This window comes from Stegostoma tigrinum, chromosome 15 (assembly GCF_030684315.1).
Source record: "Stegostoma tigrinum isolate sSteTig4 chromosome 15, sSteTig4.hap1, whole genome shotgun sequence".
Classification (NCBI taxonomy): Eukaryota; Metazoa; Chordata; class Chondrichthyes; order Orectolobiformes; family Stegostomatidae; genus Stegostoma; species Stegostoma tigrinum.
The window spans coordinates 66,622,923-66,637,727 of NC_081368.1; the positions used below are offsets into that span (position 1 = coordinate 66,622,923).

General features: G+C 40.4%; 1 protein-coding gene and 1 non-coding gene across 6 annotated transcripts in view; one reads left to right on the forward strand and one right to left on the reverse strand.

The window, feature by feature from the left end:
- The window catches only part of rps6kal (ribosomal protein S6 kinase a, like), a 121,614-nt gene extending 110,787 nt beyond the window's left edge, over positions 1–10,827 (forward strand). For all 5 annotated transcript variants that reach the window (XM_048544249.1, XM_048544251.1, XM_048544250.2 and 2 more), the window contains 4 exons: positions 411–487; positions 6,322–6,439; positions 8,467–8,607; positions 8,909–10,827. In XM_048544249.1, the coding sequence (XP_048400206.1) occupies positions 411–487; positions 6,322–6,439; positions 8,467–8,607; positions 8,909–9,034 (462 nt within the window). In that variant the 3' untranslated portion in view covers positions 9,035–10,827. The remainder of the gene's footprint in view (positions 1–410; positions 488–6,321; positions 6,440–8,466; positions 8,608–8,908) is intronic.
- Positions 10,828–13,203: 2,376 nt separating this feature from the next.
- On the reverse strand, positions 13,204–13,275 carry trnaq-cug (transfer RNA glutamine (anticodon CUG)). Its single transcript has one exon. It is a non-coding gene; the product is annotated as a tRNA-Gln (tRNA).
- Positions 13,276–14,805: the final 1,530 nt, after the last annotated feature.

The window sequence follows — 14,805 nt, forward strand, 5'->3', positions numbered from 1 at the left end:
AACATTTATGTATTATGCCATTTCATCACAAGGCTAGATCCTAACTCGGAGTGGAAAGAAATCATGGATGATTAGTTTTGTTTAAATAAAAGCAGAATTAGAAAGGATGAAAAGATACATCATGATTAAGCACAGGAATAGAATAATGTGTGAAGTGCTTGACTGAGTACAGGAGGTTAAGTGGCAAAAGTAATAGTCGCCAGAGACAGTTGAGATGTAATGAAAAATTAGAGGATGTAAGCAATGTGGAAAAATCTTCCATTGATTTGAAAGCAAAATAATGACACCAGAAGATGAAGGCTTTCTTAAACAAAGTAGCACATAGGAATTGAACAAAATGTTTAGGTAATGAGGATGATTTTCCTTATGATTGAAATTTGTTGAAATTGCATATTTTGGTTACTTTTCAGGTTTTAATGCGTCAAGGTTATGATGCTGCATGTGACATCTGGAGCCTTGGGGTGCTCCTATATACAATGTTAGCTGGGTAAGTACAACCAAAAAGGCAGTGTTGCAGCAATTGGCCTTTGCTTCTGGGATAATCGTGTCAAAGTGTTGTTCTCAGATGTGTGTTATTACTCTAACATATTAACTGATATCTTTGAAAACTTGCAGAAGTAATCTGTCAGAGATTTTCTGATGAAGGGTCTAGGCCCGAAACATCAGCTTTTGTGCTCCTAAGATGCTGCTTGGCCTGCTGTGTTCATCCAGCTCCACACTTTATTATCTTGAAGTAATCTGACAACTGGGCTAGCCTGTGCTATTTTTTAAATTGCTGGTGAAGGTGCACGTACATTCCACTGTCGTCACTAATGTATGTCAGTGTTGGACAGACTAACTAGTTCGTGACTTGAAATGTGTCTTAATTACTGGTTAAAATCCACATCTTCCAGCAGCTGGTGTGGGAAAATAAACCAGCTTTCTTTTGGTTTTAGTTATTTTTCATTGCAGAGAGAGAGAGAGAGAGATACACCACTCCTTTTCTGGAGGTCTGAGGATTTCTGTTGCATCGTTCACACTCACAGCTGTTCAGCTATCTATGAGCCAATCAAATCCTGCTGGAAGGCAGAAAGCCTTTGTCATTGACAACAGCTCACAGCTCCATAGAGGAATTAGGGGCTTGTAGTCAATCTAAACTCATGTTGTACACACTCTCTGGTGCCAGCCCATCTGCATCTAAATGGTATCCGCTGCTTGAACAAGCAAAAGTGATCATCTCCGTGAACTCTTTGGACACGGCACATTGAACTGCCTTCCCATTTTTTTTTCCACTAATATGACTCCAATTTTTATTTTCTCTGTCTCCATTTGTCTGTATGGCTGTTTTTTTAAAGGATTTTAGAAAGAGTTAAAGATAATTGGAAGACAGATAAATTGAGATTTATGCACTGTGATAAAATCCTTAACTTTACTGATGATTCCAGAGGTAACAGGGTTTAATATCCAGTGTGCTAGTCCAGTGAGGCATGACACTTCCTGTACACAGGAAGTTGTAGAAATTGGAGTGGCTTTTCATGCATCATCATTGAACGTGACCAAAATGGATGATAATTAGAGGTGTTCCCTTGCTGTGGCCAGTTCCAGGTCTCTCAGTGCTGAAATAAATATATCCATCTCTGCAACTGTTGCACTTGTTGAGCATTTTCCCTTCTTACTGTCTGCAAAATGTCTCATCACAAACCTTGCAGCTTGTGTTCAAAATTGACTTCTAAGCATTTTTGCCTATCTTTTTATTTGATTTATTGTTGTCACATATACAGAGATGCAGTGAAAGGTATTGTTTTGTGTACTATCCAAACAAATCATACCTTTCATAAGTACATCAGGGTAATAGAACAGAATGTAGAATATAGTGTAGTGGCTACAGAGAAGGTACAGAGAAAGATCAAATCTAATATGCAAGATGTCCATTCATGATACTGGGAAAAAAGCTTGTTCCATTATTATTCATTCTAAATCTGTTGGTACATGTTTTCAAATGTTTCTATCTTCTGCCTGATGGAAGAGAGTGGCAGAGACTATAACCAGTGTGGGAGGGATCTTTGATCATGTTGGCTGCTTCCCCGCGGCAGTAGGAAGTGTAGACGGAGCCAGTGGAAGAAAGGCTGACTTTTGTGATGAACTAGGCTGCATTCACAACTCTGTAATTTCTTGTAGTCTTGGGCAGAGCAGATGCTATACCAGCTGTGATGCATCGAGAAGGATGCTTTTATGGTATAAAAATTGGTATGAGTCATTGTGGGCTTGCCGAATTTCCTTGGCCTTTTGAGGAAGTAGAGGAAATCGTGTGCTTTCTTGACGAGTGTATGTATGGATGCACCAGGCTAGAACGTTGGTGACATGTATTCTTAGGAACCTGAAGCTCTCAACCACCTCCACCTCAGCACCATTGATTCAGACAGGGGTATGATCTTTGATAACATGGTGTGAAGCTGGATGAACACAGGCCAAGCAGCAGCAGAGGAGCAGGAAAGTTTGACGTTTCAAGTCGAGACCCTTCTTCAGAAATGATTTTCACTGTTTCCTGAAGTTGATGACCAGCTTTTTCATTTTTCTGACATCGCGGGAGAGCTTGTTGTTTTGCTACTAAGATGTCTATCTCTTCCATTTACTTGAAGACCATAAGACATAGGAGTGGAAGTAAGGCCATTCGGCCTGTTGAGTCCACTCCACCATTTAATCATGGCTGATGGGCATTTCAACTGCACTTCCCTGCACTCTCCCCATAGCCCTTGCTTCCCTGTGAGATCAAGAATTTATCAATCTGTGCCATCAAGAAATTTAGCGTCCCAGCCTCCACTGCACTCTATGGCAATGAATTCCACAGGCCCACCACTCTCTGGCTGAAGAAATGTCTCCTCATTTCTGTTTTAAATTTACCCCCTCTAATTCTAAGGCTGTGCCCATGGGTCCTAGTCTCCCTGCCTAACAGAAACAACTTCCCAACATCCACCCTTTCTAAGCCACACATTATCTTGTAAGTTTCTATTAGATCCCCCCTCACCCTTCTAAACTCTAATGAATACAATCCCAGGATCCTTAGCCGTTCATCGTACGTTAAACCTACCATTCCAGGGATCACCCATGTGAATCTCCGCTGGACATGTTCCAGCGCCAGTATGTCCTTCCTGAGGTGTGGTGCCCAAAATTGGACACAGTATTCTAAATGGGGCCTAATTAGACCTTTATAAAGTCTCAGAAGCACATCACTGCCTTTATATTGCAACCCTCTTGAGATAAACGACAACATTATATTTGCTTTCTTAATCACGGATTCTACCTGCAAGTTAACCTTTAGAGAATCCTGGACCAACACTCCCAGATCCCTTTGTATTTCTACTTTATGAATTTTCTCACTGTTCAGAAAATAATCCATGCCTATATTCTTTTTACCAAAGTGCAAAACCTCACATTTGCTCACATTGAATTTCATCAGCCATTTCCTGGGCCACTGTCCTAAACTGTCTAAATCTTTCTGCAGCCTCCCCACCTCCTCAGTACTGCCTGCCTGTCCATCTATCTTCGTATCATCGGCAAACTTCGCCAGAATTCCCCCAGTCCCTTCATCCAGATCATTAATATATAAAGTGAACAGCTGCAGCCCCAACACTGAACCCTGCGGGACACCACATGTCACTGGTTGCCATTCTGAAAAAGAGCCTTTTATCCCAACTCTCTGCCTTCTGTCAGACAGCCAATCCTCAATCCAAGCCAGTAGCTCACCTCGAACAACATGGGCCCTCCCCTTACTCAGCAGCCTCCCATGAGGCACCTTATCAGAGGTCTTTTGGAAGTCTAGATAGATAACATCCACTGGGTTTCCCTGGTCTAACCTACTTGTTACCTCTTCAAAGAATTCTAACAGGTTTGTCAGGCATGACCTCCCCTTACAAAATCCATGCTAACTTGTTCTAACCCGACCCTGCACTTCAGGAATTTAGCTTTGTCTCGTCGTTGTTTGATATGTATCCCACTGCAGTGGTGTCATCAGCAAGTTTGTAAATTGTAAACTAGCTAAGAAAACTGAATGGTTCATGTAAGGACTGAATAATTTAATCTGAATACCATATTAGTTAGCTTTTATAATCAGTAAAATGTGGACAAAATCCAAGCTAAACTTCACCAAGAAGATTTTGGGAGTTTGAATCTTGAGTGAGATTTGAGCGTGCTATGATCCAGTCCAAGTCTCTCTCTCTCTCTCTCGCTTGCTCGCACACTCTCCCCCCAAATTCACTACTCACTGAAGATTTTTTTGCTTTCTGTAAAATGGTCGATGTCAGATGAACAACTGTTATGCAGTGATAATGGGAACTGCAGATGCTGGAGAATCCAAGATAACAAAGTGTGGAGATGGATGAACACAGCAGGCCAAACGGCATCTTAGCACAAAAGCTGATGTTTCGGGCCTAGACCCTTTGGTACTTTTCCAAAGTTGTACTTTTGTCATAACCTTTGCATCCTTGGTTGATTTTTAAGCATTGCTTTCAGACAAGGAACTTGTTACTTCAGTAAATTATCCACTTTAAAAATGGACTGATCTAGTCAGTGGGTTGTGTGGCTCAGCAGGTAATCTTGCAGAGGTATGTGTGTGTAAGTAAGTTGGAAATTATTGTTACCAGTATTAGTGAACAGATAGTTAATTCGCTTGCATCATGTTTCTGTATTTACTGTTTCAGTGTGACTTTAGCATGATTTAGCATGAGGCCCTTCTGTAGCCGTCCAGGGCCCTGGTGAGACCGCGCCTGGAGTATTGTGTGCAGTTTTGGTCTCCAAATTTGAGGAAGGACATTCTGGCTATTGAGGGAGTGCAGCGTATGTTCACGAGGTCAATTCCTGGAATGGCGGGACTATCATATGTTGAAAGATTGTAACGACTGGGCTTATATACACTTGAGTTTAGAAGGATGAGAGGGGATCTGATTGAGACATATTAGGTAATTAAAAGATTGGACACTCTGGAGGCAGGAAGCATGTTTCTGTTGATGGGGGAGTCCAGAACCAGAGGACACAGTTTAAAAATAAAGGGTAGGCCATTTCGAACAGAGTTGAGGAGAAACTTCTTCACCCAGAGAGTGGTGGATATATGGAATGCTCTGCCCCAGAAGGCAGTGGAGGCCAAGTCTCTGGATACTTTCAAGAAAGAGATAGATAGAGCTCTTAAAGATAGTGGGATAAGGCAGGAACAGGATACTGATTGTGGATGATCAGCCATGATCATAATGAATGGTGGTACTGGCTCGAAGGGCTGAATGGCCTACTCCTGCACCTATTGTCTATTGCTTTGTTTAATTTATATTGCTTAACATCTATACTATGATAATAAAAGTACGCTATATAATTACATTGTCTTTATTTGTGAATATTATGGCATAATTTCCGACCCATTTGTACCTGTTTCCAGTATTGTCTGGTGAGTGGATTTCTTCAATCCATTTAGTAAATGTACTGAAGGACAGGCTGCCAGTATCAGCTTTCAGATCTGTTTAAACATAATTTTGAACACTTAGAGCCATTCAGTGCTGCTTATATTTTATCATGAAACATGACCAATGAGCTTTATTTGCATTAAACAGCAGTAATTATTTTGATCTTTGCAAGTTGTAACATTGAGTATAGGACTGCTTTTACAAATTTGTCCACACCTTTGTACTGCTCACTCAATTTGTAAGTGCAATGGATGGACAAGTCTTCTGTTCATTTTTTTTAAGAAAGTGTTATGAAGTCTTGATGCCGTACAATCATTGGGCAGATCACAACAAATGCACATATCTTCTTGAAAGAAGTGGAGAGTTCTTCAAAGTTATTGTTGAAAATACATTATCAAAATTGCCATAACTACCACACTTGTTTCCTGAACCCTAACTCCCATGTCCCCTGCAAATGAATTTGGGCTTTATTGGTGCTCTTGGTTAGTGTTTTGCTGTTACCATTTCAAACTGTATTGGGGAATTGTACATAGAGAAATAAATGATTTTGGTTCTCTTGATGGCTGGACTACGATGTACAAAATTAGCCACATCAGTAGGTTTTTGCAGTCACTCTGCAAACTGCAGTCTCATTTGGAGGGCTGCAGCTGGTCCTTGATTGAGGAGAAAGTAATTGGTTGAGTTTCCTACTGCTCAGCAAGTGCATGTTGCAAGAGTCGAATGAGATGAGCTCATGGTCAGGTTCAGCTGCAGTGTGACCTGTAGGCTGCACTAGGCTCAGATGTGAAATGTGGCCACTGATGAAAGGGCCATCAACATCTGTAGAACTGTATTCAGTGCTGTTACAAGAAAAGGTCAGTGTACATCATTTACTTATTCATTTGTCTCCTACTAGTTATACTCCTTTTGCCAATGGACCAAATGATACTGCAGAAGAAATTTTATTGCGAATAGGAAGTGGCAAATTCTCACTGAGCGGAGGCAACTGGGATACAGTTTCAGATGCAGCTAAGGTAAAATAAATGGTTGTAGTAATCATTTCAAGTTAGGCAAATTTGCTTGCAAATATGACATAATATTTCAGAAATAAATTATGTAACCTATTGGTATTATCGTTGGTTGAATGACCAGCTTTTCTGTTTGAATGGGTATTGAAATGGTTACCTCGTAAACAAATTGAAGGCAAGATGAGTGATAATAGTATTGGAAGAGAAGCAATTTTCTTCTTTGCACCCAGTAGTACCATTACATAGACCACCATTCTATACTGTTGAGCCTAACAGCTCCATTCACACGCTTATCAGTGGTGCCTTCAATTGAACACAGAACTCAAGCTGACATCAAATCAGTGCCCAAAGAAAGACTAACCACCTCGTTTTACTTTGCACCTTTATTTTGAAGCTAATGATCTTTAACAGCATTGTTCTGCCATCTTCAAAGATTGTGCACAACCTCCCATGTTTCATTACTCCTATACCCTATTTAAAATTGTGTCATTGAGTTTATCTCCACTCTCTTCATTCTTACATTTCATGTTTGGAGTATTTCCTTTTGGGATAGCATTGTTTGATTAATATCAAATTTATTTTTGGTTTGATATAAATCACTGAGGAAACATGCCTTGTGGTAAGTACTCAGTCTGAAGGACTTTTCCAATCTGAAGACATAAGATTGTGAAATATCCTCTCCACATTTCCACTCCAACCAAACTTTCCATGTTAATTTTGTGACTGAAGAGACACTATTTCAGAGCATTGCTGGTTGGTTAACTCAGTTGGCAGGACAGCTGGTTTGTTTTGCAGAGTGACGCCAATAATGGGAGTCAAGTTCCTTTATTAGCTGAACTATCATGAAGGCCGATCCTTTTCAAACTCTCACAAGGTGTGGTGACCCTCAAATTAGACTCACCATCGGTCATCTTTGTCTCATAGCAGAGCAACCCAGTGGTCCGCAGGAGCTATACTGACTTTACCTTTGCATGGCAGATGGAATTCAAGCATTTGAAATATGAAGTGCAAGAATGAGGACAGAGGAGATAAATGGCACAATTTAAAATAGGGTAGAGGAGCACGGAAATGTGGGAGTTTGTGTACACAAATCTTTGAAGATGGCAAAATAATGCTGTTAAAGACCTTTAGCTTCAAAACAGAGGGGCAAAGTAAAATGAGGAGGCTAATCTTCTTATAAGAGCACTGATATGACCTCAGCTTGAGTTCTGTGTTCAGTTGAAGACACCACTGATAAGCGTGCCGATGCCTTAGAGAGTATACAGAATAGATTTCCTCAAGTGATACCAGAAATGACGGACTACAGATACATGAAGAAGCGGGGCTTGTGACCCTTGAGGTAGATGTGTTTGAGGAGATCAGATCCAGCTGCTCAACTTCATGAATTGTTTTGATAGAATAAAAAATAAGTTGTTTCCAGTTGTCAAAAGATCAGTAATAAAAGAATGCAGAGTTAAGATGATTGATAAAAATGACCAGAGGTGATGTGATTTTCTTATGGACTATGTTTTGATTGGAATGCAGCACCTAAAAGGGTGGTCGTGCCAAGCAGAATGGTATTGTCTTTTTGGAATGGATATATACTTCAAAGGAATGTTCATAAGTTATGGGAGAATGTCAGGGATCTGTTTGGCTCATTCTTTTAATGAGACAGTGCACACTCTTTAGGTGTTAAGCCACTTGTATGGTTTAATTCTGTTGCAGGCTATTGATAGACAGTTGGAATATTGGTCTGGATGTAATGAAAATGGGGAGTAGTTCAGTAGTAGGTGAGTACTATAGATAGGACAACTGTTTAAACTGAGTACATGGTGCTCCTCGCTCTCAAATTATTCCCCTCCCAGTTTTGTCAGAGAAGGAATCTCATATATTCAGCTTGAATCAAATTTAAATTAGTGTTATATTCTAGCAGCAGCGTTGCCTATAAATTAACCTGCAATTTTTTAAACTATCTACTTTGCAGTTAATTTGCAAGAGTGATTTTATTTGTTATACCCCATCGTTTACTATTTTCATTTAATTCTGAAATCCAGGATTTATTATCCAATATGCTTCATGTTGATCCCCATCAACGATTCACAGCTGAGCAAGTGCTCAAGCACCCCTGGATTGCTTGCCGGGATCAGTTACCACATTTCCAGCTAAACCGACAGGATGCACCTCATTTGGTAAAAGTAAGTATTATCACTGAGCAAAAAAATATATTTAGCCCGTGGAGGAGTTATGAAATCTTGCGCAACTCATCTTTTACTTGTTTTACTGTCTTACTTGAGTATTCTGGTAAAAGATTAAACTGGGAATGATGAATGCACTGAACCAATGAAGAGTCCTGCCTTTCAATGCCGGTTCATACAATTACAAATGGCTATTTTCAAAATTGTGCAGTAAAAAATATACTCTCTAGTTTAGAACATCTAAATGAAAAGTAGTGATAATTCACTGTATTTTGTACTGAAGGCCTGTCCTTATCCACAGGGTGCCATGGCTGCTACATATTCTGCACTGAACCACAAGACGCTTCGTCCAGTGTTGGAGCCAGTTGCTGCTTCGAGTTTAGCCCAGCGCAGAGTAATGAAAAAACTTACCTCAACGGACTTATGAAATATATATGAACCAACAATATATAACATTTTTCAATTGACTTGAATGGCATCAAGCTCCTGGAGGTTGCACTAACTGAAGAGTTTTTGCTTTTCCTTATTTTTTACTTTGAGTATTGGGAGATCAAGCTACCAAATCAGGATTTGAGGGATTGGGGTCACTGGAAGATGTAATAATTTTATCATGACAAAAAAGTTTTTGAAGATAACTCATCTCAAAAAATACAGACAGGTTTACATCTTGAAAGTTGAAGCTTTGAATGGCATTTTTTAAAAAAGTGCATATGAATTCTAATCAAGGTGGCAACGGGTTCAGTAAAGTACGCAAGTGGATCACTGGTGGCTACATTCAGAGCTACTTTGCTATTATGTGATCTTGTTCTGAAGCATTGTTTAATTAAACTTTGTATTTTATTTATTTACTTTCATTTTCAAGAAATACAATACTTATAGATAAAGTTTTATTTTGATGTCAATTTATATATTGTCATTAAAATATCATATTGCACATCACCTGGATTGTATTAAGTTGTCCAACAGCCTTAAAATTGCTTCTTAACAGAGGTCCTTTATTTGGTTTTCCACTCTTCCTGAAATTGCTAGACAGCACTTGAATTTGTGCATCTTTTGTAATTCGGTAAATATTATCCAAGAGGAACATTTCACAGTATTTCACCTTTTGTCGTTCAGATTTCACAGTGAAATCTGGAATGCGTCAACATTTAGGGCAAACACATGAATCACACTGAGGTAGACGATCCTGCAGTCCCTTCAAGTAGTATCTAAATAAAACATTATTGTATAAAGTTAATGTACTTCATCTTCGTGTCTACCACAATAATACTTTGGTTTCTTTACTTTTCTGTGGATTGTGAAGATGAAGGTCACTAAATTGCATGGAGAAACTAAGACTCCAATATCACTTGTTCCATATTCTACTCATGGTCATATTTTCAAACCATAAACAATCACTTGTATAATCGGCCAGAATTGGCATCTTGGCCTTAGGCGAACAAAAAACATTAGATGTTGTTTTTAACTTTTGTTTTGCTTTTCTGTTGTAAATGTTGTTGCATATATATGTTACGTATGTTATGAGGGTCCTACACAACTTCAGTGTCGATTGCAATCCTTGCTGTGGATGAAATCCTTGACATATGCTACCTGAATTATACAATTCATATAGCTGTCTCTCTCCAATCCAGTTATGCTTATGAAATTGCCTGCAAGCTAGAAGGACTACATATCTCTGAGGGACATTGCTGAAATTATTTATTGTGTCCATTTTCCTAAATTCATATATGTCACTTCGGTGAATTGTGCAGAGGTATTTCTGCAGAACTTGGCCTTGGATTTTGCCATGCTGATAACGGTGAGCCTGTTGGCACTCAGTATTACTGAGTAACATTGACAGCAACTTTAGCCATAGCAATGTTGATATTAGTGATACTGTGTCCTTCCGTAAGGTTGCTGTTGCCGTCCTCTCAGGTGGATTCTGCATTGAAATTTGTTTTGAGATGTGAACTTGGGGATTTTTGGGGAAAGTGAGGAAGATATTTATATGTAGCAAGTGGTAGTCACCTGAAACTTGCTGTTTACAAGGGTGGCAGGAGTGGAGGTCATCAGTGATTTCGAGATGAACTTGGATGGGACTTGAGGAACATAAACTTGCAGGGCTGTAGGGTAGACCGAACAATAGAACCGATTAGAGATAATGGGAACTACAGATGCTAGAGAATCCAAGATAACTAAGTGTGTAACTGGATGAACTCAGCAGGCCAAGCAGCATCTCAGGAGCACAAAAGCTGACGTTTCAGGCCTAGACCCTTCATCAGAAAAGGGGGATGGGGAGAGGATTCTGAAATAGGGAGAAAAGGGGAGGTGGACTGAAGATGGATAGAGGAGAAGATAGGCGGAGTGGGGAGGTAGGGAGGGGATAGGTCAGTCCAGGGAGGACGGATAGGTAATAGGGTCGGGATGAGGTTAGTAACACCTACACTCGGTTCGCAGTAAACAACTGCACCTCCCAGTCACAAACCATTTCAACTCCCCCTCCCATTCCTTAGACGACATGCCCATCCTGGGCCTCCTGCAGTGCCATAATGATGCCACCCGTAGTGCCATAATGATGCCACCCGTAGATTTCAGGAACAGCAGATCCTATTCCGCTTGGGAACCCTGCAGCTCAATGGTATCAATGTGGATTTCACCAGCTTCAAATCTCCCCTCCCCTATTGCATCCCAAAACCAGCCCAGCTTGTCCCAGCCTGCTGAACATGTTCTTCCTCTCATCTATCCCCTCCTCCGACCTCAAGCTGCACCTCCATTTCCTACCTACTAACCTCATCCGCCCCCTTGACCTGTCCGTCCTCCCCGGGCTGACCTATCCCCTCCCTACCTCCCCACCCATACTCTCCTGTCCACCTATTTTCTCCTCTATCCATCTTCAGTCCGCCTCCCCCCCCTCCCTATTTATTTCAGAATCCTCCCCCCATCCCCCTTTTGTGATGAAGGGTCTAGGCCTGAAACGTCAGCTTGTGTCCTCCTGAGATGCCGCTTGGCCTGCTGTGTTCATCCAGCCCCACACTTTGCCAATAGGACCGATTAGACTGCTTTTCACAAAACTGATTGACTCAATGAGCTGAATTTTCTCCGTCTGTGCTGTAATGATTCCCTTCTGATCTACTTTTCTCACATTAAATACTGATGGAAGAACTTTTGTCTTGTTCAATCAGGAGCAAGTTTGAGATTTTAAATGATATAGTAAGCATAATCACTGCAGAACAACCTCTCTGAAAATGCATTTCACAAATGTGGAATCTAGTTCCTGTGGATGAAATTTCAAGTTGGATTTATAAAATAAAATTAGAATAATTTTTATAAAATTTTGTGTTCTGGTCGTCTTATGTCTTTCCCTTAATCCTATGTATATATCTCTATTTTCACTTGTCATACAATTATTTAAATGTAATTTAAAATTTCTGTTTATTGTTGCTTATTTTGCCATATGTTAGTTTTTCAAGTTGATTGATTGACGACATCCTTCTGCTTGCTGTGTTAACACATGTTACTGGTCCGTTTATAATGCTGAAATCAACTGGATATCCAAAGAGTAAAAATCTCTGCTAATAAACCCACTGGAAGTCTCTGTAATTGTACTTGAAGTGAACTGAAGCAAGTCTTTCTGTTGCTCCCTAAAACAAGTTTCTGGGCCAGTACTGGTGATTGCATGACATCTAAATTGTTTTTGCTTCAGTATGATGGAGATTGCTCAAAAAGAGTCTCTAAAGACTTTGATTCTTTCATTTTAGTCATCTTCTGGGTTTTGATGTTGCAACGTTTGAAACAGGAGTATTGTAAGTCAGAACTTGCTGAGAATAGCTTATCCCAAAACTACTTTTATTAAAAAAAAATACAAAGAATCGGCTGTTTTAGTAACACTCAGAAGACCGTAATAAGTCAAAGATGGAGAATTAACATTTCTCAACATCAGTACACTGAAACGTAACTATCTTGAATGGACATACATTGATATGTCTGTAATCAAGTAGATTTCTTGATAGGACATAACTACATTGAAGATGATCAGAGTTCCATGACAGCTAAGCCTCACCTTCAAAATCACTCTTCAAAGTTAACTTTAAATGAATGCTCTTCCCCTTAGAAATTCTGCTGTTTATCTATTAGATTAGATTCCCTACAGCGTGGAAACAGGCCCTTCGGCCCAACAAGTCCACACCGCCCTTTGAAGCATCCCACCCAGGCCCATCCACCCATAACTCTGAACACTACAGGCAATTTAGCATGTCCAATCCACCTAGCCTGCACATCTTTGGACTGTGGGAGGAAACTGGAGCACCCGGAGGAAACCCATGCAGACACGGGGAGCAGTCACCTGAGGTGAAAATCGAACCCGGGTCCTTGGCGCTGTGAGGCTGCAGTGCTAACCACTGCGCCACCGTGCCGCCCCAAAAGTGACCAGGAAATAGGCTGCCCTGGGACTTGAACTCAGATCCCAGCAGTCAGAACCCCGCGTGCTCACCATAACGCCAAGGCAACCAGAGCAGAAATTTGATGAGCTCTGACGTGTCAGGGCTGTAAGACCTGGGTTAGAAGCAGATTTCATTGTTGAACCCCAAGTTAAACAACTGGCAGGGACATGGAAATTAGAGGTCCCACTGAGATTTGAACTCAGATCGCTAGATTCAGAGCCCAGAGTGCTAACCATTACACCATGGGACCAGCTTAATGCATGATTTATCAAATTAATTCTGATGTACGTTAACCATTCAAATATACCAATTAAGTTCCATTCAGGCCGACAAATGCGGACAACCAATCTTTTTGCAGTTATGAATTAATTTACCCAGCAGCGCTGCATTTGATCTGGAGCTGGTTGTTAGAGAGTCTGATGCTTGTTATGGGCGGTTGATTAAATTTGTCATCTGGAGCGAAACTATACAAAACTGAAGACTGAAATTCCTATTTATTTTGGCGCAACATATTTTTCCATGGTAATTACAACTGGGTTTGGGTTTTGAAGAAAGGTCAACATCTAAAATTTAACCTGTATTTTTCTGCTTTAAGATGCTGATGGCTATGCTGTGTATTTCCTGCATTTGTTTTTATTTCCGTATTTTCAGTCTTTGATTTATTTTTAATCATAATTCTGAATATTTCAGAGTCAAATTGCTGACACGAAGTGCCATTGCTAAGAAAGTGAAAGGGGTGAAGTTTGCGTGATATTTTGTTTTTGAAATGCCTTGTTGTACAAAGCAGTTGCACTCTGCTAGACCTTTGTTTTGGTTTCAATGAATTTCCACCTAATTAACCAAAGAAAGAAGTAACACAGCCGCGATCTGGTACCTACCACTTAATAGTGAATGAGCTGTTGACTGGAGACTAAGAATTTATGAAGAATTTCTTTAACAATAAGAAGGCTTTCTGACCCATAACACACGTCGATAAAGTAGTTTTCAAAGCATCTTCTCCAGATGCATCATATCCAAAGGCCTTTACTATTTTTGATTAGTCTGAGAGCAGACTTGAAGCAACAGCTTTCAAAGCAAGAATTGCTGCTCAGTCAGCTCACCTGAAGTTACTAGAAGATGAGCCAGTCAGACTCATGGATGCATGGAGGATGTTACTCTTATGTCTCTGAGAATACCCAAAATCTCTTCATAAAAACTAGGAGCAGGAATAGGCTATTCAGCACTTCAAACCTGTTCTACCATTCAATGTTGTCTCTCTCCAAGCCATATGTCTGCTTTCTCCCCTTGAACCTTGATGCCTTTAATATCTAAAAATGTGTTGAAAACAAAGAATTGCTGGAGATCACAGTGGGTCAGGCAACTTGCATGGAGAGAAGGCAAGCTAATGTTTCAAGTCCAGATGAGTGTTCATCGGAGCTGTCCTGAAGAGTTACTCTAGACTCAACATTAGCTTGCCTTTTCTCTGTGGAAGCTGCCTGACCCACTGTGATCGCCAGCATTTGTTTTTGTTTTCAGTACAGATTCCAGTTTCGGCAGTAATTTGCTTCTAAAAATCTTATTTTCCAGTATATTCAGGGCCTTGGCCTCCACAGCTTCACTACTCTGAAGAAATGCTTCATCATCTCAGACCTAAATGAGCTCTCCATATCCTGAGATAATGGGAACTGCAGATGCTGGAGATTCCAAGATAATAAAATGTGAGGCTGGATGAACACAGCAGGCCAAGTGTTCATCCAGCCTCACATTTTATTATCTCCATATCCTGAGGCTGGCCCTCATT